Source organism: Taudactylus pleione, unplaced genomic scaffold (assembly GCF_031769625.1).
Source record: "Taudactylus pleione unplaced genomic scaffold, aTauple2 ptg000245l, whole genome shotgun sequence".
Lineage (NCBI taxonomy): Eukaryota > Metazoa > Chordata > Amphibia > Anura > Myobatrachidae > Taudactylus > Taudactylus pleione.
Window position 1 is genome coordinate 1,692,401 of NW_028284647.1, and position 27,820 is coordinate 1,720,220.

Consider the following 27,820-nt stretch of genomic DNA (forward strand, 5'->3'; position numbering starts at 1 on the left):
TTCGTGGACAATGGGCCTGATTCAGAGTTGGGAATGAGAGAGATTTATCTCTCAACTGATCATCTTGGTGAAACCATGCTGCACTGCAGGTGGGGCAGATTTAAAATGTGCCGAGAGATTTAGATTTGGGAGGGACGTGTCCAAACTGACATCTAAAGTGCAGTGTAATAATAAAGCTGTGCAGTATTTGTGAGCTACATGCAAAAGCAGTCAGTATTTACACTACATGCAAAAAAATGTATGTATTTACAACCCTTGCATTGCAACATGGTTTGCCCATGTACACAGTTAAGTGCTATCTCTCTCTCTATTCCCAACTCGGAATCAGGCCCTATGTCCTCCTTACTCTTACTAACCCTTTGATTCCCCTCCCTAATATTTTCCAGTAACTCTCTAATTACGGGCACTTGTCAGGCTATAATATCAACCATGATAAATTCGAAGCTCCGTCTCTGCATATAATAAAATCAAACTTAGATCTCCTCCAACTCTACTTCGTCTTTACCTGGTGGCAAGACTCAATAAAGTACCTTGGTGTCCACCTAACCAAGTCCTATGAACATTTATACAAGGTCAACTACCCTCCCCTCTTTCAGGCCATTGAGCAGGACATCTCTCGCTGGCAAAAATACTTTTTATCTTGGATAGGTTGCATAAATGCAATAAAAGTGAATGTTCTCCCTAAAATATTGTAACTCTTTTTAAGACTCTCCCCATTGAGGTTCCGCCCATATTCTCACTTCCTTACAATCCTTCTACTGCAAGTTAATTTGAAACAACAGGAAACCCTGTCTGCGTAGGGATGTCCTTTTCAAGGGCCCCCCACTTGGGGGTTTGGGTCTCCCATCGCTTTCTAAATATTTCAGGCTTCAAGACTCAGCCAATTGGTTGCCAAAGGAACCTAATACAGGGCAGGTTCAATACTCACCGATGAGGATGACTTGTAGCAAGCCAGGTTCAAACTACACATTAGATGAGTGTACATCTATACGGGTACAGTAAATATATGTATTTATTCTTAAATGCATATTTCTGCCTTGCTGCCATTAAAATTCCTCTTTCTACATCAGGGTCCATAGGGTATCCACAGGATACCTTGGGGTATAGGTGATGATGTCAGGCATCGGGCACCATAGAGTTAAGTTTTCAGCCTCCCAGGATGCACTAGGGTCCCCCTCCTATACCCCGCCCCCGAGCCAAGGCATCTCAGTTTCGTTGGTGCCCTGCTCGGAGTCTGAGCACCTGTTTAGAGGGGGGCTAAGGATAGCCCCTGAAGTTTTCTTTGCAGCAGCTGTGGCTGCACATCTGGAAGTACAGCATGGACAGTCACTACTGACATCCATGCTGTCTTCCCTACACCCCGCCGGTACCAGAATGCTGGTACTGATCCGGGGATGCTGGTAAGCATCTGGGGTCACAGCTAGCGGTGACCCCAGATGTTTTGGACCATGGCCGGATTCAAGGGGGCAGCAGGTAAGCAGCGGGGTCCCGCGGTGGGTCTCTGCTGATACTTGGTCCAGAGTTCCCAGGCAGGGGGCTGCCTGGGGACTGGCTGCAGCATGGAGCCAGGTAACCAACCAGCGCTTCCACTATCCCCCTGGGACAGCAGACTGCAGCTGAGCGGTAGCGCTGCGGCGTACCAGGGGTTAATTGCATGCCAGGGGAGCGCGCCTTCCCTGTACACAGCCGGCGCCTCCCCCGCTGCACACAGCCCTCTCTGCACCTGCCGATTGGCCCTGTGGCAACGCTCCTCCCCCAGGCCGGCCTCCTCTCTGCTCCTCGGTGGCCATCTTTGCAGAAGCATGGTGAACGCTGCTGGAAGCTGTTGATCAGTTGCATCGCGGTCTGGGTCCCCCGGCATACCTCTCCGTTGAAACAGGTCTGTGTATGCAGCACTGTGTCCTACCAGGCTCTGTGTCTGCGTAGTTGAGGAACAGCGCTGATTAATTTCTTTGCATTGTATGTGACTTCTGCTAGTTTCTTCTGCCTGTACTTTCACTTTCTACTGTCAGCCATTGCACTGCCCCTGTTCTTCTTCTGCTAAAGCCCTTGCGGTGCGGAGATTGCAGGGTGGTTCTCCCACTATACTAACGAGTATTAGTGAGAGGGGTCACATACTTACCATCATGTCTGAGAGTGAATTTCCACTCCAGCTTCTGTGTACTACGTGCAAAGTACCAATAGCGGAGGGGGGGGGTAACGCGGAGAGGCAGTGTTATTTATTGGCGCAGCCAATTTCTGTCACGGCTTCGGTACAGGAGCCGCCCTGGGCTTGTTTCGTCAAAGCGCTTACAACCCTAGTTGGCCAGTTAGCTCCGCCACCTGCGTTTTCACAGATGGGATTGTCCCAGCAGTCAGTGGTGTCGTCACCCATGCAGGGTTTCCCGAGACAACTGATGGTACCCCACAGTCTCCCTATTTCCCCTCCCCAGGTCTCTCAGGAACCTGCGTGGGTTAATTCACTGACAAGTTCTTAACAGCATTTGTCGGACGTGTTACAAGGGGAGTCTGTGTTTTGCAGCCACAAAAACGATGATGGGGAGATTCTGGATCTATCTGACTAAGAACCTCTCCTTACTAAAGAGTCGAACGCTAAGTCCAAGGTTTATATTCCTGGCCTTATTCGGGCAGTCCGCACAGCTTTAGTTATTGAGGATGACGATCCTCCGGTGTCCAAGTCCAAATATGCCTTTTTTAAGGATATTAAGGGTGACGCCACAGTGTTTCCTCTTTCGGGTCAGTTAGTAGACCATTTAGAGGAGGCGTGGAAACACCCTGGTAAACGGTATCAGCCTCAAAGACGCTTAGCGGTGGCTTACCCGTTTGCAGACATTTATTTTTCTAAGTGGGAATCCCCACAAGTGGATTCTCATGTGACACACCTAGTCCGAAGTGCCACATTGCCCATGCCCTCCATGTCCTCCTTGAAGGATGCTATGGACCGTAAGGTGGAGATCTGCCTCAAGTCCATTTATTCCCTCGCGGGGGGGGGGCATCCAGACCGGCTATGGCCGTATGTTGGGTAGCCAGAGCTATGGAGCGCTGGGCTGATAGTTTGGAGGCGTCTTTGGATTCCGACAGTTCAGATGAACATGCCGAGTTGGTAGGCAATCTCCGGGATTCGGCCACTTACATCAATGAAGCGGCCTTGGATATCAGTACCCTCACATCTCGGATTTCTTCTGCAGCGGTTGCTGCTCGTCGCACCTTATGGTTGCGATCTTGGAAGGCGGACGCTGATTCCAAAAAGGGCTTGGAAGCTTTATCCTTTAATGGAGAAGTCCTATTTGGTCCGGATCTGGACATAATTGTGGCCATGCCGGCGGCAGCCAAGTCTGCATGTCTCCCGTCTGCTGCGCACCCAGTTCGGGTACGTCGTCCTATCGGCCTTACAGGGCCCAGGGTCTTTTCCCCGACAGGCTGGTTCCAAGAAATCGGCCAAGCCCAGGAAACAGGTCTGGAGTACCAGACGTCCGGCCCCTAAGTCTGATGACAAACCTGCGGCCTGCCTCCCTTTGGGGGATCCCAAAGTGGGAGGCAGCCTGCTGCAGTTCGCCCAGTGTTGGTCGGTGACCACAACAGACAATTGGGTTCACGAGGTGGTTTCTCACGGGTATGCCCTCTCCTTTCGGCACAGGCCCCCATCCCGATTCTTCACCACGGGTCTTCCCAGACCGGAACAAAGCAGTGGAACTGCGGAAAGTTTTGCACACTATGCTCCAGGCTGGAGTTATAGTGCCTGTTCCATTCTCCCAGAGGGGAAAGGGTTTCTATTCCAATCTATTTTTGGTGCAGAAACCCAATGGGTCGTACCGTCCGATTCTCAACCTCAAAGCCCTCAACAAGTCTTCGCGGGTGCCGCGGTTTCGGGTGGAAACCCTACGGTCCATCATTCTGGCGCTGGAACCTGGGGATTACATGGTGTCGTTGGACATACAGGACGCTTACCTGCATGACCCTATTCTTTTACGCCTTCAACAGTTCCTCAGGTTTGCCATCCGCAACGATCACTTTCAGTTCCGGGCATTACCTTTTGGCCTGGCGACAGCACCACGAGTGTTCACCTTATGGCGGTCATGGCGGCTTTCCTGCGGCTGCAAGGAGTCCGCATGTTGCCGTACCTGGACGACCTTCTGTTGGTAGCAGGATCTCCAGAGCTCCTTCTACGCCACTTGGATCTGACGATTGCGGTACTGCAAAGGCACGGCTGGTTAATAAACTGGCAAAAGTCCATCCTGATCCCGTCTCAGAGGATTCTGCACCTCGGAGCCTTGTTGGACTCCAGACAGCAGAGGATCTTTGTGACGGGGGAAAATATCTCTGCCTTACAGTTGAGGGTGCGCAGTTGTCTGCAGAGTCGCCGTGTGTCCCTGCACTCGGCGATGAGGTTACTGGGCTCCATGGTGTCAGTATTCAACATGGTGGAATATGCCCAGTTTCACTCCAGACCTCTGCAGCAATTGATCCTGTCCAAATGGAATGGACTGCCTCAGAGTCTAAAGTCCCAGACGATGGTGCTCACTCCGGAGGTTCACCTGTCCCTAGCCTGGTGGTTGCAGACGACCCATCTCGACAAGGGTCGTCCATTTTGGGTGGTGAACTGGGTCCTGTTGACAACGGACGCCAGCCTTCGGGGCTGGGGAGCGGTCACGGGTCCACACTTGTTCCAGGGCAGATGGACTCAGGCGGAAAAGGAGCTTCCAATAAATATCTTGGAACTCCGCACAGTTTTCAATGCTTCCCAGCAGGCACATCGGGTTCTCCAAGGTCACCCCATGCAGGTCCAGTCGGACAACGCCACCAACGTGGCCTACATAATTCGGCAAGGAGGAACCCGAAGTCGGGTGGCACTCGTAGAGGTGTCCCGCATCCTGGTCTGGGCAGAGCGCAATCTCCCGGCCATATCAGCCGTATTCATCCCGGGAGTCCTCAACTGGGAGGCGGACTTTCTCAGTCGCCAGGACGTTCCTCCGGGGGAGTGGTCTCTGCACCAGGACGTCTTTCAACTTCAGGTGGACAGGTGGGGTCTTCCAGAGATCGAACCTCATGGCGTCACGGCACAACAACAAGTTGCCGGTGTACGGGTCTCGAACAAGATTCGAAAATGCGTCTCTGGTGGATGCTTTGTCCGTCCAGTGGACGTTCTGGTTTGCTTATTTTTTTCCTCCGTTTTCCCTTCTTCCACATGTAATCCGGAAATTCAAATAAGAAGGAGGGACGCTCCTGTTGATAGCTCCCGCGTGGCCCCGGCGGCACTGGTTCCCAGACCTTCAGGGTCTGTCCATGGACACTCCTCTGCGGTTGCCGCTGCGACCAGACCTACTGTCACAGGGTCCTTGTCTTCACCCAGACCTGACCCGGCTGTCTTTGATGGCATGGCTGTTTAGACGGCCATGTTAAGGTCCAGCTCTGTAGTACGAACTATGCTAAGAGCTCAGAAACCATCTTCTGCAAAGATATACCATCGTGTGTGGCATACGTTCTTCCAGTGGTGTTGACCGAGAGGTTATGCCCCTCGGGAGTTCCGTCTGTCTAGAGTGTTAGCTTTCCTACAGGTGGGACTAGACCATGGGCTACGCCTTGCTTCTCTGAAGGTGCAGGTGTCTGCCCTGTCCGTCTGGTTCCATCGTAGGATTGCTACAATCCCTGATGTGCGCACCTTTATGCAAGGTGTTCTTCGAATTCAGCTGCCTTGTGTTCCACCGGTGGCACCTTGGGATTTAGCTGTGGTCCTGAGGGCTCTCCAGGGACCCCCATTTGAACCACTGGGCTCAGTGGACCTTAAATGGCTGACAGCTAAAACAATTTTCCTTCTGGCCATCGTCAGCCAGACGTGTTTCTGACTTAGGGGCTCTCTCCTGTAGACCCCCTTTCCTGATTTTTCATGGGAACAGGGCAGTGCTGCGTACTCGTCCTGATTTTCTTCCCAAAGTTGTTTCACGTTTCCATATCAACAAGGAAATCGTTGTGCCGGCTTTTAACTCACCTGATCTTTCAGTGTGTGAGGCCACTTTGGACGTTGTGCGGGCCTTAAAGATTTATGTTGCCCACACTTCTTCGTTTAGGAAGTCGGACGCCTTGTTTGTCCTCTATGGCTTCCGTAAAATGGGTTGGCCTGCTTCAAAGCAAACTTTGGCAAGTTGGATTCGTATGGCAATTTCAGAAGCTTATCTTCATGAAGGCCCTCTAGTTCCATCCTCTTTTAGGGCTGATTCCACTAGGTCTGTGGGTCCTTCGTGGGCAGCTCGATGTGGTGTCTCTGCAGTCCAGATCTGCAAGGCTGCCACATGGTCCTCTGTCCATACCTTTGTGAGGTATTATGCGTTTGACACCTTTGCCTCTCAGGATGCTTCCTTCGGGCGGCGGATTCTCCTTTCAGCACAGGAGCGTCCCCACCCTTGAAGGATACTGCTTTGGCGCATCCCCAAGGTATCCTGTGGATACCCTATGGACCCTGATGTAGGAAATATGAGATATGGTAAGAACTTACCTTTGTTATCTCTATTTCTACGAAGTCCATAGGGTTCCACAGGACTCCCGCCCTGTCGCACCTGTGCTGCAGATGGGCTTTGCTCTGGTCACCGGTTTTTCCGTCTCCCTCTGGTGAGAATGTGATTCTTGTGTGTATCCAGATCTTCTCTCTCTTCCTTCTCCTCCTCCGGCCTATGGCTTGGTACGTAACTGAGATGCCTTGGCTCGGGGGCGGGGTATAGGAGGGGGACCCTAGTGCATTCTGGAAGGCTGAAAACTTAACTCTATGGTGCCCAATGCCTGACGTCATCACCTATACCCCAAGGTATCCTGTGGAACCCTATGGACTTCGTAGAAATAGAGATAACAAAGGTAAGTTCTTACCATATCTCATATTATCCCTTTTGTTCACTAGACCTGCCCTGAACATTAATTTTTAATTGTACCCCCCTGCTTTTCCTTACCGCAAGCCACAGTTATACAAGATACCTTACTTTCCCATCCCACTTTCACACCTATACCCCTCCCCCCACTCCCTTCCCTCTAAAACAGTATGTACATGGGTGCATATGACCTCACTGATTGTTCTCCTACACTAACTATTTACTGGTTTTACCCTAGACAACCACTGTCTCTTGCAGGGTTGGGAAAAAAATCTATTTATTTTTATAAACCAGTTTTTATTTGTATTACTGTATTAATGAAAAAAATAATCCTACTTATTATATGAATACTGTGAAACGTTGCTATGTATAATAAACCTTGATCAACCATGTTTTAATGCTTTCTAACATTAACAATCCAAAGATATTAGATTTTTTTTATCTCATCAAAAGAGAGCCAGACTAAAGGCCCCCATAGACGATGCGATATGCACCTTGCGACGCGACGGCCGATCCGATGCCCAACATATCGAGCGGTTCCCACACACGGAGAGATCTGCTGCCCGACCGCCCGTTATGCCGGCCCCCCTCCCCCACCCGTATAGCGCTGCATGGGATGGTACATCGCATCCCCAGATCAAGTGAACATGCAGTAAGATCTGGAGGTGTAATGTAAGCTCCACGGGAGCGCGCACTGGCCGATATCATGCCCACACATGGTACGACTTAGCAGCGATATCGTACCAATCTGTCAGATCGGCTGCTATATCGCACCATGTATGGGGGCCTTAAGGGGTAAATTTACTAAGAATCGAGTTTGGTTGAGATTGCAAACTTGGGTGAGTTTAGGCATTTTTTTCAACTCAAATTTACTAAAGGCAAACTCGGGTGAGATTTCACTCTTTTCACTGTTAAACTCGGGTGAGATTGTAAACTCAAATAAACTCACCATCGGCCAAACTCTGAAGTACTTTTCATGAAAAATATACAACTCGGGAATTTACTAATAAACGAGATTACAATCTCGGGTGTGATTGAAGCAAACTTGCAGCTAATTAGAAGTTTTAGACCATCTCCTGAGCTGTGAGTTTGGCAGATACATACACAGATCAGTGTGTATATTTCTGCATGTAAACCTTATCTAAAGGGTTAACTTTAAAAAAAAAATGACGTAGGATTCCCCCCACAAAAAGCATAACCAGCCCTGGGCTCGTGAGCCTGTCCTGGTTCTTAAAAATACTGGGGAAAAAAAACAAGTAGTGTTCCCCCTTATTTTAGGAACCAGCACTGGGCTGCTGACCAGTCTTGGTTTTAAAAATAGGGGGACAAAAATTGTGTATGGGTCCCCCTTTTTTTTTAAAACCAGCACCAGACTCAAATCCAGCCGGGGTGTAATGCCACAGCCAGGGGACCCTTTCACCGGGCCTCCACAGCCAAACCACTATCACCCAAAGCCGGTCAGCCCAAGCCGTGGAGGTGGGGACCTCCCCAACAAAGAGGTCCCCCCTCTCCTGAGCACACCAGGCTTAGGCTGAGGCCCGGGGCTCTTCCCCGCACCCCTGGAGCTTTGGGTACAGGAAAATAGATATGAACTATTGTTTTTTACAGTGGAACGACAGGTACCAGCATGCCTGCCTTTTTGCACCCGTACCCCTGCTGTAAAAAAAATAGTTAGAAAATAGTTAGAAAACCACAAGACACACACATTGTAGAAAGTAAAGCTTTATTTCACACCTACCTAACTCATTCACTCACACATACTTACCTGCTGCCTGAAGAACGGTCCACTTCAAGTAAAATTCCATAGGTGTACCTGTGAAACAAGATCCTATACTCACCTCCGTCCTGGCGCTGGTCTCCGTAGCCACACCGGGTCTTGGCAAAAAAAAAAAAAAAAGGACAGTAGCAATGTATGTGCTGCTTACACATACACCTCTACCCGGCTAATGACGGGACGCCTCCACAGTCAGCCAATCAGTGGCCGCTGATTGGCTGGCGGGTCAGGCTTGTGACAGTTCACACGTGGTGGTCTCCCCCGTCATTAGCCGGGTAGCGGTGTATGTGTAAGCTTGAAATCACTGAGTTTTGGCGATGCTAATCGAGTTTGAAAAAACATCAAACTCGATCAGACACGATTCTTAGCAAATTTACCCTTAGGTGCACATTCAATTACCCGCGGGACTTCTCCCGCGAGTAATTGAGGGGTGAAAACCCCGCTGCGCGGGGTTAAGCTATTCAATAGAATAGCTTTTTCCCCGCGTCAAAAAACAGGACTTCCACGCGAGAACACACTGATTCCGCGAGAACTGCGGAATCAGTGTGTTATTCTTGCTTGCACGAGGCCGAATAGGGCGGCCGCTAAATGAATCCCATCCAGCGCGCCAATATGCCCCATAATCTTTCTTCCTTTCACTCATCAAGCAGGACTGACGTTTTGAATTGAAATAAACATGAAGGAGATTAAACCATGAGTTCTTTCTCTGTGTATTGCTTGTTTAATGTGTTGGAATTGTTTACCCTTTAAGATTGAGAATGTTTGTTGTGGTTTTCGCTTGTCTTATAGGATTGTTAGGGGAGGAGTTTGTGGAGTTTGCTTGGCAAATTTAGTTACTCTCTGACCTGGTTCATCCTTCCACCCTCCCTATTTCACTGTTATGTGTGAATTTACTGTATTGGTTCAGCTCATTGAAATGGAAACCACAAGTAACAAGAATGTGGAATAATACAAGTGGGATTCCTTTATAATAGGCTTATTTTAAAGAAGACTTGGGACCTCATTCAGAGGCGGTCGCAAGAAGCGATCGCTCTCTCTGAATGAGGGTGGGCGATTCTTTTTTCTTGGTGCGGCCTCCTGGTCGCAAGCTAAGCTGTGGGTTACCACCCACAGCTTAGCTAGCGACCAGGGTGATGGTCGCAATGGTGATCACCATCGCGACCATCGGGGCTTGTGACCAGACCCTAAGGTTGGGTCTGTGCACTCACAAGCCCCACGGAGCTTTCTGCTCTGATGGAGCAGGAAGCTCCCCACTGACATCACTGCTGATGTCAGTGCGGGCGCCCACAAAACGGTAGGCGTTTTGGAAACCACCCCCCCCCCCCGGCCCGCCTACAAAAAGGGGCGAGCTATTAATCAACATCGGCAGCCGCCCATTTTGTAGCAAGCTCCGGAGCGAGAGAGTTTCTCTCTCGCTCCGGGGCTTGCGCACGTGCAGTGTGGCCGCTGCGAGTGCGCAGGGCTACCCATCGACCCGGTTGCGAGCACATCGGTGCTTACGACCGGGTCTGAATGACCCCCTTGGTGCCGTGGCTGTAGTCACAGCATAATAAGAAAACTAGAGTGTTTAAAAATGAAAAATTGGGTTCTAAGATAGGTTGAGTACATTAAGGGCCTGATTCAGACCCGGACACTAAGTTGCGCTCGCTCGCTCTGCGTGATGGTCACCCGTCTGCGCATGCGTATTAGTTGCAGTGCGCATGCGCAAAAAAGTACAGATTTTGCTTGCTCGCCCTGAAAAGACTGCCCGGTGGAATGAGTGACAGATGGCACCGTTTGTGGGTGGTAACAGGGGAAGGTGCTTGTGAACGGGGGAGTGGTGATGCGAATGCAGGCGTGTCTGACCGTCAGAACGGAGTTTAATGGGTGTGCATAATTAGCAAAGTAGCGTCATTGAACACGTCACTTTTTTTTTTTTACCCTGAGTTTCTCGCAGTGATTGCAGGAGGGTAAGGTCTACCTCAAGCGCTGCGAGCTGCTCCGATGGCTCTCGATGTTACCGATTAATCCTTTAAATACCGGAGATGACGTGTGTTGCAAGTGGCAAGGGGGCGTCTTTATACACTAGCGAGCGCTTATTGCCGGGGCTCACTAAGACATAGAGGACGTCCTTACGAGACGCAGTGCAAGCGCTTAATTTAAATATCCGACCCCTTTTTGCCAGCAAGCGGCCGCAATTTGCGAGCGGGTCTAAATCAGGCCCTAAGGGTGTGTTAACACGGTTAAGAGCAGTTACAGACTGGCACCCAAACCGATATATACCAGAGATAGTTGAATCATTTGTGGCTGGTCGGGGCAGGCGCGAATTAACCATGATGATGACGATCGTCAGCCCTGGTGTGCCACTTCCGATTGGATGATTGTGAGTGCATCACAAATGCTGATAGGCGCTTGTGCATACAGTAGTTTTTTTTTTTGTGATTGTTTTAACAAATCTTTTTTATTGTACACAAGATGGAGAGTTGTATCTGTTGCATTAAAGAGGTCTTTTTAAGTTTTACTGAACCTAATAGTGAATGTGTATTTCGTAAGCAGTACAAATGACATACTTCCCATTCTCCCGGAAACCTCCAAAATAGAATTTTCAGGTAGTCCCTCGGGCCCCGTAAGAGTGGGTGCTCCTCCCCAACAGCCATCAGTAGCATCGGGATCCTCTCAGAGAGATGATTTTTAAAGTCAGCAAGTAGAACAAATGGTTATAAACATGTTATCAGATTAAATCTGTTTATTTCCGCAAGGGTTCTTCAACGCTGTACATAGCGGATAGACCATACAGCAAAACTTACATGGGAGATCAGACCGGACAGTTACAGACAAGTTTAATCCATCCAACTCTGCTCTTTTATATTTACCTCGATTGTTCTGTTCATTGCACAATGTACACTGGTTTATCTTTGTTCTAATATGCTCACAATTCTTTGTACCCTAATCCTGTACCTGTAAAATATGATAAAAAAAACATATATACAGTAGAACAGTTGATAGTGAGTTGTATTGATAGTACGCAATATGTGTAAATGCATATAAATATGTCACTAAGTACATTTGGGTTTTGTGACTCGTATGTTCCCGAGCTGGCTTTTCAGTTTCTAGTATTTGCACTGCCAGGGCTGGCTCTAGGGGTGTTCAACAAGTGCGGTCACACAGGGGCGCCACCCATAGAGGGCGCACCCCTCCCCAAAATCCAGATTTCAGTACTGTCCCGCTGTTCCACCCGTGGGCCGAAGTGGCCCGCGGGTGGTCAAATCGGGAAGCCATGCAGCGGTGCCGGACCCCGGAGTGTGAATAGATGCCGCGTGCATGCGTGCGGTATCCATTCACTGACGGAAGAGGGCTGCGCCAGTGACGGAGGGCTGGGCTTTACCCCCAGCCTGACATTATTTGGAGGCGTGCCATGCGGGCATGTCTCCAAATAACGTCACTTAGGGGGTGTGGCCTATGGTAATGCGGCCACACTTCCAATTTCGGTTGTGCGCGTCTTAGCCGCGCACGATTGCAGGGCGCTGCATACCGGGCCGGCACAGGGTGCTCAGAACCCTGGAGCCGGCCCTGTGCACTGATACTGAGTGGAATGTACCTTGTGTGAATCTGTACTACATATGCGCCAAAGTTGAGCGCTATGAATGCCTGACATAAGTGAATATATGCAGTTTTGGAAGCATATATTTTGCGCCTATTACAGGGCAGGTTCAGTACTCACCGGTGACGATGACTTGTAGCAAGCCAGGCTCATACTACACATGCAGATGAGTGTACATCTGTACGTGTGGGTACAGTAAATAATGTATTTATTCTTCTATGCATGTTTCCGATGAGATGAAAGCCTGATCTGTTTCCAGCTCTGCATCACCTTCAATGGATCTGTATGGAGTTGCTATGGCTTTTTGCCTAAATTGCCGATCAGGTGGCTGATGGGAATTCATCTACACTGATCCCAGTGCGTGATAATAAGATACTTATTAAGGGGAGTCAGTTAGAATGAAATAATAAAATACAAAAGTTCTTTCCAGCTGTAGTTTAGCAAATTAGAGTTTACAGTTTACTCAGCAGTTCCATTCAGTCCTCGCCACTTACTCATTCATATACTGATTATTGCTTGGCTTGCTGCTCACCAGGTGATTTCATTTCGGGTACAATAAACTGGGCCTACATTGGTTTCATTCAGACAGTCTCTAATGACTCTTCCATGTAGCACCTTACTACTTGTTTGCCACTTAACAGATCAAAGGATACGCCGGATAGACCATACAGCAAAACTGCATAGTACATGGGAGATCAGGCAGGACAATTACAGACAAGTTACCAACTTTACAAGTATACATAATTACAGTACCGTAACTAGCGCTACGGCCGCCCAGTGACAGCCCCGCCCCTTTGCGCATGACGTCATGATGTCACGCCTAGGGGACGGAGCCCCGCAGGCACCTGGAACTCCAGCAGCAGTGAATGGAGAGTCTTCAATTACGGGCAGGATATTTGAAAACCCCGCGGCGGTTTTGCTATTCAATAAGGTGCCTGAAAAGTCTGATATTTCCTAAAAGAAAAAATCAGCGGGACTTGCTCTGGGACCCCGGCGGCCCCCCTCCTAAGGACTAATTAATTGGAAATATCCAATTAGCTTAATTAGTCAGTAATACTTTCCCGAAACGGCGTTTTCTGCATCCAGGGTCGGGACCCGTTCTCCTGCAGCAGCGGTGAGTATCTTGGTGTGTGTGTGTGTGTTTGCTTGAGTGACCCCCAGTTTGTGTGACCCCCCCATGTGTGTGTCCCTCCTTGTAACGGGCGCTGGGAGAACTACATCTCCCAGCAGCACTTGCTCCTCTCACCAGCCCCCGGAGCCTCCCAGAAGCCCCCTCCACAGTAACAAGATGGAGGGGAGACCACCGGGAGCAGCAAGTCCACTGGAGACGCAGCGCTGGGTTTTTGCTCTGAAAACCCAGTGACCACTTTTTATTGGATACCGTGGGTACAGGTCGAGTCTCCCATATCCAAATATTCCGAAATACGGAATATTTTTAGCATGACTGATATAGTGAAACCTTTGCTTTCTGATGGTTCAATGTACACAAACTTTGTTTAAGGCACACAATTATTAAAAGTACAGTATAAAATATACCTGATATGTCTGTGAACAATATCATAAAATAACCTTCAGGCTGTGTGTATAAGGTGTATATGAAACATAAATTAATTTCATGTATGTACACAAACTTTTTTTGATGCACAAAATTATTAAAATTATTGTATAAAATGACCTGCAGGCTGTGGGCCTGATTCAGAGCCGGACGCTATTTGCGCTCGCTCGTTCAGAAAAAGGGGCCGGCTATTTAAATTGAGCGCTCGCTCTTTGCGGTTTGTTGACGCCTCTATGTCTGAGCGAGCGAACGAAGCATGCGCTCGCTATTTTGTAAAGACGCCCCCTGGCCATTCGCATCATACGTCATCTCCGCTATTTATTAGATTAATCGAGTACATCGAAAGGCGTCTGAACTGCTCTCAGTGCTTATGGTTGGATTTTCCTACCGCAATAATGCGAACAGTTCAGACTAAGAGACAACCAAGTGACGTGGCCGATGACGCTGCTTTGTTAATTATGCACATCCTTAAAACGCCCGTTTTGACTGTTTGGCACGCCTGCGTTCGGATCTCCACTCCCCGTTTTCAAGACCCTTCCCCTGTTACCACCCACAAACGCCTCATCCTGACACTCAAATTAGCAGGCACTTGCTATTTTGTGAACACACGATTTCCGACCGCACTGACTGGTTGGCGCATGCGCATTACGACCCATACGCATGCGCAGATGTGCGAACATCGCTCGGAGCGAACGAGCGGCCGCTTACGAGCGGCTCTGAATCAGGCCCTGTGTGTATAAGGTGTATATAATGCATAAATGCATTCTGTGTGTATATGTGGTCCCCATTCCCAAGATATTTCATTATGGTATGCATATATTCCAAAATACGGAATATTCCAATATCCAAAATACCCCTGGTCCCAAGCATTTTGGATATGGGAGACTCAACCTGTATTTGGAGTGTGCATACCCGTGGTAATCTAAAATTGGGTTCAAGGGGCAATTAAATATGCCCCATAGAGGGAGAGGGGTGAAGAATTGGTTATTGCACAGGCTAGAGGGATAGAAACAGGGCTGCTGACACACATATAAGGGTGTGTGGCCAAATCCTCTGGGCATGGCCACACCTCCACACAAAAAAAGTAATACGCGGGGGCGCCGGGAAGCTGCAAAGGGGGACAATTATCTCACTCAGCAGCTGTTCCGCCCCCTCCATAACGCCCGGCGCCTCTCAGAGGCACTGGCTAGGAGGAGGGGCAGTAGGTTTGCGACAAAGAGATAAGAGACTGAGGGCCTGATTCAGAGCCGGACGCAATTAGCGCTCGCTCGTCCAGAAAAAAGGGGTGGCTATTCAAATGAACCGTTCGCTCTTTGCGGACTGTTCACGCCTCTAGGTCTGAACGAGCGAATAAAACTTGCAGTCGTTTTTTGGATAAATACGCCCCCCTGGCCGTTCGCATCCTACGTCATGTCCGCTATTTATTAGATTAATCGAGTACATCGAAAGGCGTCTGAACTGCTCGCTATTCTTGTGGTTGGTTTTTCCTACCACAATCTTGCGAGCAGTTCTGGCTATAAAATAACCCAGTGACGTGGTCAATGACGCTGCTGTATTAATTATGCACACCCATAAAACGCCCGTTTTGACCTTTAAGCACGCCTGCGTTCGGATCTCCACTCCCCGTTTTCAAGCACCTTCCCCTGTTACCACCCACATACGCCTCCTTCTGTCACTCAAATTATCAGGCATTCGCTATTTTACAAGCACATGAATTTCGACCGCACTGACTGGTTCGTGCATGCGTATAACGATCCGTACGCATGAGCAGTTGGGCAAACATTGCTCGGAGCGAACGAGCGTCCGCTTACGAGCGGCTCTGAATCAGGCCCTGAGTGAGAGTCTAATAGAGCATGGGAGTACATTCCAAAAGCTGGGTACATGCTTGTCGATATATATCGTTCGTTCGGTCAACGAACGATATATCGCGAGTGCATCCACGGGTGAGTATACCCGATATGTCTGTGAATAACATCATTCAAAGACATATCAGGTCAGTCCTGCAGCAAAGCCGATGCCGATATATCTTGCAGATATATCGGCACCCGCCAATCTCCCATAGACTGGCTGCAGGGTCCTCTGACACCGACATCCAACTGGGCAGGCAAATTTATATACCTAGTTGTGATGTCAGCCCAGACACATCGATTGGCCAATTGGTAAGCGTGTATAGCTTACAATTCAGCCAATCAGGTCGTTTAAGTGTGTACCTAGCCAAAGTATGGAGCAGCAGAGGAGAAATCCTGGGGTGAGGCACCGGTGGAGGTGATCAGTGAGGAAGAGAGGGAGAGAGAGGATGGTTGAGGGCTTTTACGTATACCGGACATAAATCTGGCGCATTAGCTACGGGTACAGATGCTACAGTTGCTACAGTTAAATCACATATTTATGCAATCGCAACTTATTTGAAAGCGTCTACTAACTGGTGAAAATGCTGTTGGTGGAAACTATAAAAGCAACATAGGCCCTCATTCAGAGCCGCTCGCTATTTGCGGTCGTTCTAAAACAAGGGGTGGCTATTCAAATGAACCGTTCGCTAATTGCGGTCTGTTCACGCCTCTAAGTCTGAACGAGCGAGCAAAACTTGCGGTTGTAATTTTGAAAAATACGCCCCCTTGCCGCTCGCACCATACGTCATGTCCGCCATTTATTAGATTAATCGAGTACATCGAACAGCGTATGAACTGCTCGCTATTCTTGTGGCTGATTTTTTCAACCGCTATTTTGCGAGCAGTTCTGAGTAAAAAAAAAACAAGTGACGTGGTCAATGACGCTGCTGTATTAATTATGCACACCCTTAAAACGCCCGTTTTGACCTTTAAGCACGCCTGCGTTCGAATGCCACACCCCCGTTTTCAAGCACCTTCCCCTGTTACCACCCACATACGCCTCCTTCTGTCACTCAAAATAGCAGGCATTCGCTATATAGCGAACAAACGATTTTCGGCCGCACTGACTGGTTCGCGCATGCGTATTAAAATCCGTACGCATGCGCAGATGTGCGAACATCGGTCAGAACGAACGAGTGGCCGCTTACGAGCGGCTCTGAATCAGGGCCATAATGTCTAATTGTAGATGGGGAGAAAGATTTAACAATGGAAAATTTTGAGCATTTACGATTTGCAGACAGTTTTGTCGTATTGTGGATTCTGTACATTTATCATAAAATAAAATTTTTGATCCAAATGCACCATAGACCAGACATACATTTGATTACCAGGCCTATTTTAAAGTGTTTACAACCATTTCTCTGAACTTGTCAATATTGAAGATGTGTCGAGGTTGAAAATGACTTTCAGGAGAAATGTACTAATCATTTATTTTAACCGCTGTTGATAAAAAAAAAAAATGTCATTTTGATCAATACCCGCTGCTGGAGCCTGGTTTATGCTCTCTCCAGTCAATTCTAGATAGATAAAAACCTTTCATGCCCTTTAAATAGCAGCTTCCTCCTGTAGATATCTGCATTATGTCAGTGACTTCAGGATGTCTGCAAAGTTAGAGCGATAAGTGTGGAGGATTTCTAAGTTTGCTTCGGAGACAGGAATACGAGGATCTAGGGAGATATATACATGAGGATCTAGGGAGATGGAGTACATATACAGTTTTGCACAAAATAAATAGTCAGTGACGTAACTATAATGGGTGCAGGGTGTGCTGTACCTGGGGGGCCCACACCGCACCCATTTAGTATACTTACCACTTCGGAGTCCCACATCAGTGCTGTACAAATCACTGGGAAAATGGCGCGGCTGCCATTTTAACGGAGATTTGCGCATGCACATTACAGAAATCAGCCGTGAATAGGGTTCGGGCGCCATATTTCCAGAGACCCGCGCCCCCTCCTCTCTTAATCCGTCCCTGTAAGTAGTATTAGTAACATTTTGCATACAGATGTAACCAGCCTCATCATTGCCGCGATGCGCCCACATGTGCTAGCACACCCCATTGAAGTCTATGGTGCGTGTGTGACGCGGGCATGCTAGCGATGTACTCACTGCATAGATGAGAGTGGCTACATCTGTACGTTTTATTTTACGCTACACACAGTGGGCCTGATTCAGCAAGGATCGCAACTGCGATTATGCATGCAATCGGCCGATTGTTTCATTATGCACATGCATCGCAGAGTGATTGACAGGAAGTACCATTTGGAGGTGGTGATGAAGGGGGTGGTTGGCGAAACGCAGGCGTGCCAGTGTGTTTGAACACCGTTGCATGGGCGTGCATAAATTAGCCACTGTGATGCCATACACAGCCTGAGTACTCACTGCGTGCGATGAAGTTAGCAATTGCTGAGTAAGGTCAGAGTTTGTACAAGTGTGCGTGAGGCTGCGATGGTACTCTATGTTACCGATGGTTTCGCAGTCTAGCTAAGTATTACAGATGGGAGTAAGGTAAGGTGGGCGTCCTTATGTTGTACTGCCATGGCATAGTGATCGCAGAGGATTAGCATACTATCGCAGTGAGACTGCGTGCGAAATCGGTATTACATTCACAGTTGCGATCCATACTAAATCAGGCCCAATGAATCGTTACAAATGCAAACACTGGGGGTCATTCAGACCCGCTCGTGAGCGCAGGACGCTCGCAAGTGGGTCGATGTTACCCCACTGCGCATGCGCACGACGGAGGGAGCTCCGTCGTGCGCATGCGCGAGACCCGGCTAGCGACGGGGTAGCCGTCGCTCCGGGTCTTGCACCAAAGGGGGCGTGCTGTCGATGTTGATTGACAGCACGCCCCCTTTGGTGGGCGTGCCGGGGGCGTGGCTGCCAGACGGAGGCGCTCCCATGGGAACGCCTACCGTCTGAAGCCGGCCCCACTGACATCACTAGTGATGTCAGTGGGAGTGATTTTGGCTCTGATAGAGCCAAAATCACTCCAGGGCTTGCGGCAGCGAGACCCTACCGCAGGGTCTCTGTCGCAAGCCCGATGGTCGCGATAGTCTTGACCATCGCGACCATCATAATGGACGCTCGCATAAGCTGTGGGTGGTCACCCATAGCTATACGAGCGTCCAGGAGGACGCTCCATTTTCATGTAGGAGGGCCCTGATTCAGAGCGAGCGCTCTGGTCAGAGCGTCCGGCTCTGAATCAGGCCCACTGCACCAAATGAATATGTTTGTTAATGTAATGAGCCGGGTCCGTCTGGTCACATGTAATGGTACAATGAAAATTGATATATATACTGCACATGGGCACTTGCTATGCCCCATGGCTGGCGCAGTGTCTCCTTCTGAACTTTATGTAAACATGACCACTGCGGCTATGCGTTTTAAAACTTCTGTGACACTCTAATAACACGCCCATGAGACTGCCATTTTGTTTTGCCTGCACTTAAAGCCACCTCCCATGGCTTTCTGCTGTCAGCTCAAAAGGGAGTGATCGCGTACGCAACAGCGGTCTCTGCGTACACTCAGTGGTGCGCATGCACTGTAGGGGTTTCCGTGTCTTTTTTTGCGCATGCGCAGTAGCAAATAAACGCTCAACTGCGACAATTGTGTTGCACAGTAGTAGTTGCAGGATATTTCGTGTGCGGTGTTAGAGCAGCGTTTCTCAAACCCTGTCCTCATGGAACCCTAACAGTGCATGTTTTCCAGATCATCTAGCTGGAGCACGTGTGTTAATTGCACGCGATACGGCTTTGTGACCTCCTTCCAAATATTTAACAAGCCACAATATTAAATAGTATGAGACATATTCTACCCTGACAAGCGAAAACAACAAGTATAAAAAACAGCATGCCTTGAGAACGAGACACCTGAGGGCCTCATTTATTAACGAGTGTTATTCTTGTTATCATTCGTTACTAATCTTAAATGATGCTCCAACCAATCAGCTCCTGTCACTTATCAAACACATGACAGTTAGGAGCTGATTGGTTGGAGCACCATATAAGATTAGTAATGAGTGATAACAACAATATCACGCATTGATAAATGAGGTCCTCTATTCCTACCCCTGTATCTCTGACAAATCCCTGCCTAGCTATGGGGAATGGGGTATTACTATTAACAATATTTCTCTGGAGATGTAGTCGGGATGCCGGACGTCAATATACAGACACCAGAATCCCGACGCCCATCAGAATGCCGACGCCGCCATCCTGAAGAGATCAAGATACTGGTGTCGGCATCCCGACCGCCGGCATCACGATGGTAAGTATGCGGGTTAGGGTTAGGCCGGGGATGGGGGGGTTAGATTTAGAGACCTTCCGGGATGGGTTAGGCTGTGGGGAAGGGGGGTTAGGGTTAGGCACCACCAGGGGGAGGTTAGGGTTAGGCACCACCAGGGGGAGGTTAGGGTTAGGCACCACCAGGGGGAGGTTAGGGTTAGGCACCACCAGGGGGAGGTTAGGGTTAGGCACCACCAGGGGGAGGTTAGGGTTAGGCACCACCAGGGGGAGGTTAGGGTTAGGCACCACCAGGGGCAGGTTAGAGTTAGGCACCACCGGGGGAGTATTAGGGGGAGGGGGGGAGGGTTAGGTTACTTACCGACCCCTGTCGGGATCCTGAACATCAGGATGCCGCTGTCAGTCTTGTGACCGCCGGCATACCGACCGCCGGTCAATCGTATGTATTCCTCTCTCTCATATGGGTATATTTACTAAAGGTCGATTTTGAGCAATTTTGATCTACATAAAATCGATTCAAAATGGATGGAAATCAATCAACATCGATGTTGTGTTTCTGGAGCTAAATCACACATTTACTAACAGACAATTTTATTATTTGCTTTTTTTCTTAAGTATTAGTACATTTGTGATTTAGCTCCAGAAACACAACATCGATGTCGATTGATTTTAAATTGATTAAAATCCACCTTTAGTAAATATACCCCATAGAGTTCAGTATAATGTACAGGGCTCCGGTAGACTCCTGCCCATTATATCAAGAGAGTATAAGATAATTGTCAAATAATATATCATTGAATTAAATATGTTTAAAAAAACAAACAAACAAAAGAAAAAAAGATTCACCACTTTATTAAGTATAAAATTATATTTTATTTTCTCCTTAATCCATCATAATCTAACATCACAACAGGACAAAGCTGTTTTTGCACTGTTCAAGGGATGATTTGTTACACCCTAAAATAATGTGTATAGTCCTACAGGAGTGCTAGTAAAGAGCTATGGGGGTGTCAGTGTGTCATACGCCCATGGAATATTGAGATCCATGTTGGAGAATGTTTTAAAGATATTCTGAACTGAAGGCTACACACGATACTGGGCCTGATTCAGAGCCAGACGCAATTAGCGCTCGTTCGTCCAGAAAATAGGGGTGGCTATTCAAATCAACCGTTCGCTCTTTGCGGTCTGTTCACGCCTCTAGGTCTGAACGAGTGAACAAAACTTGCGGTCGTTTTTTGGAAAACTACGCCCCCTGGCCGCTCGCATCCTACATCATGTCCGCTATTTATTAGATTAATCGAGTACATCGACCAGCGTATGAGCTGCTCGCTATTCTTGGGGTAGGTTTTTGCTACCACAATTTTGCGAGCAGTTCTGGCTATAAAATAACCCAGTGACGTGGTCAATGACGCTGCAGTATTAATTATACACACCCTTAAAACGCCCGTTTTGACCTTTAAGCACGCCTGCGTTCGGATCTCCACTCCCCATTTTCAAGCACCTTCCCCTGTTACCACCCACAAACGCCTCATTCTGTCACTCAAAATAGCAGGCATTCGCTATATAGCGAACAAACGAATTTCGGCCGCACTGACTGGTTCGCGCATGCGTATTACGATCCGTATCTACTAATGTTTATTAAAGGTGCAGATGTGCCAGTAACTCATAGCAACCAACCAGAAAGAAGTGTTTACATATCTACAGCAATTTAATCAATGAAAGCAAACATCTGATTGGCTGCTATAATATATATAGTGCAGTCACATTTTTCAGCAATGTACCCTGTGTTGCTCTGTTGGATACTAGGGTAATAGTACATTTATGCTGCATGTGCAATATATTTGCTAAAATGTAACTGAAAGTCACTCTCGCTGCACTGACTTACTGTACGTTACCTGTTAGGAACATAAAACATAACTAGAAAATGGGGATAATGTTATTATAGCCGTCCCCCCTAGTAACATACAGTATTTTATAAGTATCTCACGTAATTTGCTTTTTCAAGTATAAAATGTTAGGATTTGGTAAGGTAACATCGCTTGCTCATGTATCTATGGGGGCTATTCAATTCACTGCGCTGTGTTGTAAAGGTTGTAAAGGTGCGTTAACCGGCATTCTCTGACCAAAGTGCCGGGCGCGCGGCTGTTAGCGCCACGCTAAGCAGAAAAACAGCTGCGCGCCCGGTCAGATTTCTCCTCGCATCCCCAGGGGGGGTGCGAGAAAAAATCCTTAGCCCGCCCAAACAGCGCACTGAATTGAATAGCTCTCGGCGCTCTCTCTCTGCGCTATTCAATGAATTGAATCGCCCCCACCTTTATATTTATTCTAGATCAACCTAATTATCAGGAAGTGTATATACTGTATTAGATCTTTGACATATACAGTACAGTAATGTGTTAATTGTTTCTGATTGTTTCATTTGTTTATCTCATTTTTCCTGTAGGTCTCCAGAGCCCGTATACAGCACTGTAAATAAGCTGGGTGACAGGCCTTCCTCGCCCAGGCATTACTCCCCTGTAGAATGTGAGAAGAGCTTCCTCCTTACCTCTCCGTACCCTCACTTCCATGGAGGCATGCTTCCTGAGCTGGAAATCTCCAGGTAAGAAACATGCCCCCTGCCCAGCGCTGCTCTTCTTAGTGGCTCTGACTATCTGCAGGGCAGAATTATAGGGAGATCACCAGAATAATGTGTCATCCCCTCTTCCATCTAATAATCTTAGCAGTCACCTGGTTTTCAGTGACCATATAAAACATGAGGCCAGGCACAGGCAAAAGGCTTTTATACAAGTCACTGAACCACAATGGCCGACTTCCTGGCTGTCCCCTTCGGAAGGGCAGCCAGGTCAGCTCAGCGGGGAGCGTGTCACGGGAAAGTGGGCGGGCCGGTGGGCATTGTTGACGGGATGATGTCATCGTGGCCACGCCCCCGCTGCTCAATGCTGCGATTACTGGTTTTGTGAAGCGGGGCCACCATGACACAATTAAGTGCAAATCACGTCATCGGCTTCTTCCGGAGCAGTGATTCTTTTCACTGCTCCTTTTGTAGAAATTAAGTGATGATGAATAGAGCCCTAAAGCACATGTTTGTAAATGTTGCGGACCAGGGGCCTTACGACGTTGTATACATTTGGTTACAGTCCTGAACACTCCTGTCAGGCAGTGGTGAATATTCGACCTTGATATATTCTATCGGGATGCAGTCAGATTACCGGCCGACAATAGAACCCCGACCCGGGACTAAAGATAGGCGTCGAAATCCTGACGCCTATCTTTAGCCCCACGCCGAAAACCCAACAGGCGGCATCCGGAACTAAGGTAAGCGGGGACAGGTTATCGTTAGCCACGAGTGGGGGGGGAGACTTAGGTTTAGGTACCCCCCCGGAAGTTGGGGTTAGGCTGCGGGGTTAGGCTTAGGCACCAAGGGGGAGGTTTGGATTAGGCACTCCCGGGATAGTTAGGTTTAGGTTACAGGGAGGTGGGTTAGGTTTAGGCACCACCCCGAGAAGTTTTAGGGTTAGGCATCCGCCCGGGAGGGTTAGGGTTAGGGGGGGACTAGGGAGGGTTAAGGTACATATCAGACCCAATCAGGATTGTAGATGATTGGGCTATCGGCATCAGCCGTCTGTATTTTATACCAATTCCATACTATCTCCTATATGCAGTGGCGTTATCCCCCCGGCTGGTTCAGACCATGCTACAGAGGAGTCCTATGCTGTTTTTCCCCCCTTATTTTCCAATACCAGTCCAGGCAGAGAAGCCCAGGGATGGTTGTGGACTTCATTGCCTGCACAGATCATTGTGATCTGAACAAAGCCTGCACAGATGATTGTGATCTGTGCAGTGCTACGAGCAAACATGCCTACAGTAGGTCTATTTTTTTTTTTTTACTGTTTTGCTGCAATGTTTGTGCAGATTCTATCAGGATAAGATACCATTGGTTAGTAAATCTGTCAAATTTGGCTTCAGTAAATCTCTGGGTTGCGAAAGCTATAGAAAATCGCACAAAAACACCAAATTGACGCTTAGTAAATTTACCTCACAGCCTCCACTGATCCTGCTGCGGCTCGCAGCACTGCCTCTCTGGACCTCTCACACACACTGCGGTCCCCAGCATTCTGCCATCGGGTACTCAGTGGCCCTGCCACTCGGCACCACCTCAGCGCCGCTGCTTGCCCAGTCTCAGCTCTCAGACCTGTGGCACCTCACCCCGCTCCTTGGTGCCTGTCTTGTCTCCACTGCATCTAACACATCCTCTTTCTCTTAAGCAGCCCATGAACGGTGCGATTTAAAAACGTACGACACCTCGGTACGGTTTCAAATTCAGCCCGATGCATCGCATGCTGCTGTGAATGGTAAACGATGTATCTTACAAGATGCTTCGTTTACCTATCTAACAGCATGATGGATCACAGATCTTATGGTTTTTCCGATGTATCGCGCATACAGAATGCCAAAACACACATAATATTCACGATTGATCGTTGTAATCGATCAAAATCATGCATATCGTGTGTAAAATTGCTCCGTGTATGGGCCTCTTTAACTTGTCTCTCTTTTGCACTCTGCGTCTCCATCTGGTGGTAGCATCTGATATTGCAGCATCCATTGACTTTGATTAAAGCAAGGGGTGTATCATATCTACATTTTAGTCATACATGAAACCTCCACACCTGCAGATCCCCAGGATCACATGATGATGAACTTCTAGGACCAGCACTTAGACTGTATGGAGTGTGCGCGACCTGGGACCCTTGGTGACAGTAGCCTAACCCTAACACTAAGCCTAACACGAACCCTAAAACTAAACCTAACAGCAGCCTAAACCTAACCCTAACACTAAACTTAGCTGCAGCCTAATCTAACACAAGCCCTAACACTAAACCTAAGATTAAACCTAACAGCAGGCTAACACTAACAGAAACAGACAAATCTCAGGTGCACAACTCCAAATTATTAATAATATATAAATGCAATAAAATTTTGCAATCAATAGAGGTTTTTAGCATAATCATGGCCAAGGTGATGGGCCCACCCACCATATCCAGGTAACCTCTTTCGGGTAGGTCCCTAACATACTAGGGTTCAAATCCAGAGCGCAGGACCCCCCAAAACTGGCCCAGCCAAGCCGCCCTAGGGCACCACCATAGTAAGAAAAGTGCAGTGTAAAGAGATAGTTAGGAGCAGCTGCATATAAAGAATGAAAATAAAAAAGTGAAGTACATATATATAAACACACACAGTGAAGGGTTAAAATGTATTATAAAGGAAAATGTGTTATAATGCGGTGCCCAGAGACAGATTAAGCAACGCAATCCAGGGGGACCCACACCCCAAAAATGAACCAAAGTTGCACTACAGTATATAAATTGTAGGCGGCTTGGCTGGTCCAGTTTTGGGGGGTCCTGCGCTCTGGATTTGGACCCTAGTATGTTAGGGACCTACCCAAAAGAGGTTACCTGGATATGGTGGGTGGGCCCATAACCTTGGCCATGATTATGCTAAAAACCTCTAGTGATTGCAAAATTTTATTACATTTATATATTATTAATAATTTGGAGTTGTGCACCTGAGATTTGTCTGTTTCTGTGCCTGCAATTAGTCTCATCAGGTAGCACCTCCCATTATATATATATATAGTCAGGTTGTGCAGTCCAGAAATCTTTCCCATATAACCCCAACACTAAACCTAATTCTAACCCTAACACTAAACCTAACTGCAGCCTAAACCTAACCATAAAATCATTAAAAAATCGTCTGTTGATATTCCATTGTCGACATTCACAATGTTAACATAATGTTGTTTCCAAATAGTAAATGTTGACATACTGAATGTCGACATTCTGTCAATGGCTGTTGGAAATATTTGCGTACAGGCTTGAGGATAGAGCAGAGTTTCACTACACACCAGTGGATGCACTTATGCTATGAACAACCCAGTTAATTAACCAGTGGAGTGGTTTCTTGGTGTTACATAGTATACAGCTGTACTCACTGTTATATACACTCACGTCATGGAGCAGAGCTTGAGGGGAGCGGAATGTCATACCACTCACCAGCCGCTGAGTTTATGCAGCTTGAGGGTAGTGGTGCAGGACGCTGGAAAAGCTTTGGACCCAGGTAATTACAGGTCTCACCAGACCTAAGTGGAAGACTACTGTCTCCCACTGTGGCGCTCTAACCAGTGGCGTAACTAGGGTATTTGGAGCCCAGGGCAAGTTACAAAATGAAGCCCCATCCCCCTAAGTATGTGCACGTGCCGAAAAAGATTGGCGTGGTCACATGCCACAAAGGACATGGCCACTGGAAAATGGGGACATGTAAACATGACACATCACTATTTCTTGTCACTCTGGGAACATTTCTTTCCATTCTATGTGCACCTTAATGCCCCCAGTAGTAGTGCCCCTCTTGCAATGCCCACTATAGCAGTGCCCCGTATGCAATGTCCCAAGTAGTAGTGCCCCTTATGCAGTGCCCCCAATAGTGCACCCTTTTACAGTGCCCCCAGTAATGCACCCTTATGAAGTGCCCCCAGTAGTGCCATTTATACACTGCTCCTTATACAGTGCCCCCAGTAATGCCCCTTATACAGTGCCGCTAGTACCGGTCCCCCTATGCAGTGCCCTCAGTAGTGCCCGTTATACAGTGCCCCCAGTAGTGCCACTTATACAGTGATCCCCAGTAGTAGCCCTTATACAGTGTCGACTAGTAGTGGTTCCCCTATGCAGTGCCCCCAGTAGTACCCCTTATACAGTGCTCCCAGCAGTGGTCCCTCATATGCAGTGTCCCCAGTAGTGCCCCTTATATAGTGCCCCCAGTAGTAGTCCCCGCTATGCAGTGCCCCCAGCAGTGTCCCCCCTATGCAGTGTCAATGCCCCTTACATACATAAGGACTAAGACACACACACACAAAAACAACAACACTTACCTGATACCCCGCTCTTGCGCCCGCCGCCGTCCGCTCCTCCCTCCTCCCAGCCTGCTCTGCTGGGAACCGGAAAGTTCGAGCTCATGAGTGAGCTCCAGCCCGGCTCTGGCAGAGGGCTCAGCAGCCAGTGAGAGTCTGTCTGACTCTCATCGGCTGCCAAAACAAACACACAGCCGCCAATTAGTATGAGAGGCGATGGTGTTTGTTACTGTGTAGTGCGGACTGCTCTCCATGCTTTCCGCACTACACTGACTTGAAACTAGTGTCCTGAACCATGGCCCAGGACACATACCCTGCTCGACCCTCCCCTAGTTACACCACTGGTTCTAACACACAGCGCCAAGATGGCGCCACGCATGTGCAGTACTTACTGTAGGTCGACAGCCATCTTGGAATGAATGAATGAATGAAGCCTCCCTGGCAGAACATGGAGTTTGTGGGACAGCACACTCCACTTTCAACAATGTTGAAATTTTGAATGCCTACATTCAGACCATGTCGATATTGTAGTGTCTAAATTTTGAAAGTATACCTGCCCAATACCTATTTCTAATGTCATCAGCCTGGGTGAGCTCAAAGTGTGAGTTTATATGTGCGCCTACTGATCTGTGTAACTCAGCCTGGCATCGGTGACATGCTTCGGCCGGCTTGACAGCTCCCGGTGGGCTGATCTGAGTACAGTTCATCCTTTGTAAGTTTAGACTTCTCTTTTTGCAAATGATGTCCTCTTTAAATGGGTTGTTTTTTATTGGTGCTGTTGCTGCGGTTCCTCCCTCTCTCCTGACCCCTATTTTCTGTAGTACTCTGACTTCTAGTCCTTCTCGGTTCCTCCCTCTCTCCTGACTCCTTTACCTATAGTACTCTGTCTGACTTCTAGTCCTTCTCGGTTCCTCCCTCTCTCCTGACTCCTTTACCTATAGTACTCTGTCTGACTTCTAGTCCTTCTCGGTTCCTCCCTCTCTCCTGACTCCTTTTCCTATAGTACTCTGTCTGACT

The 27,820-nt window shown here is 48.2% G+C and overlaps 1 protein-coding gene across 4 annotated transcripts in view; it reads left to right on the forward strand.

Annotated features, from left to right (window-relative positions):
* The window catches only part of DLG2 (discs large MAGUK scaffold protein 2), a 1,239,761-nt gene that overhangs the window by 723,984 nt on the left and 487,957 nt on the right, over nt 1-27,820 (forward strand). For all 4 annotated transcript variants that reach the window (XM_088479798.1, XM_088479797.1, XM_088479799.1 and 1 more), the window contains one exon: nt 22,340-22,495. In XM_088479798.1, coding sequence (XP_088335924.1) covers nt 22,340-22,495 — 156 coding nt within the window. The remainder of the gene's footprint in view (nt 1-22,339; nt 22,496-27,820) is intronic.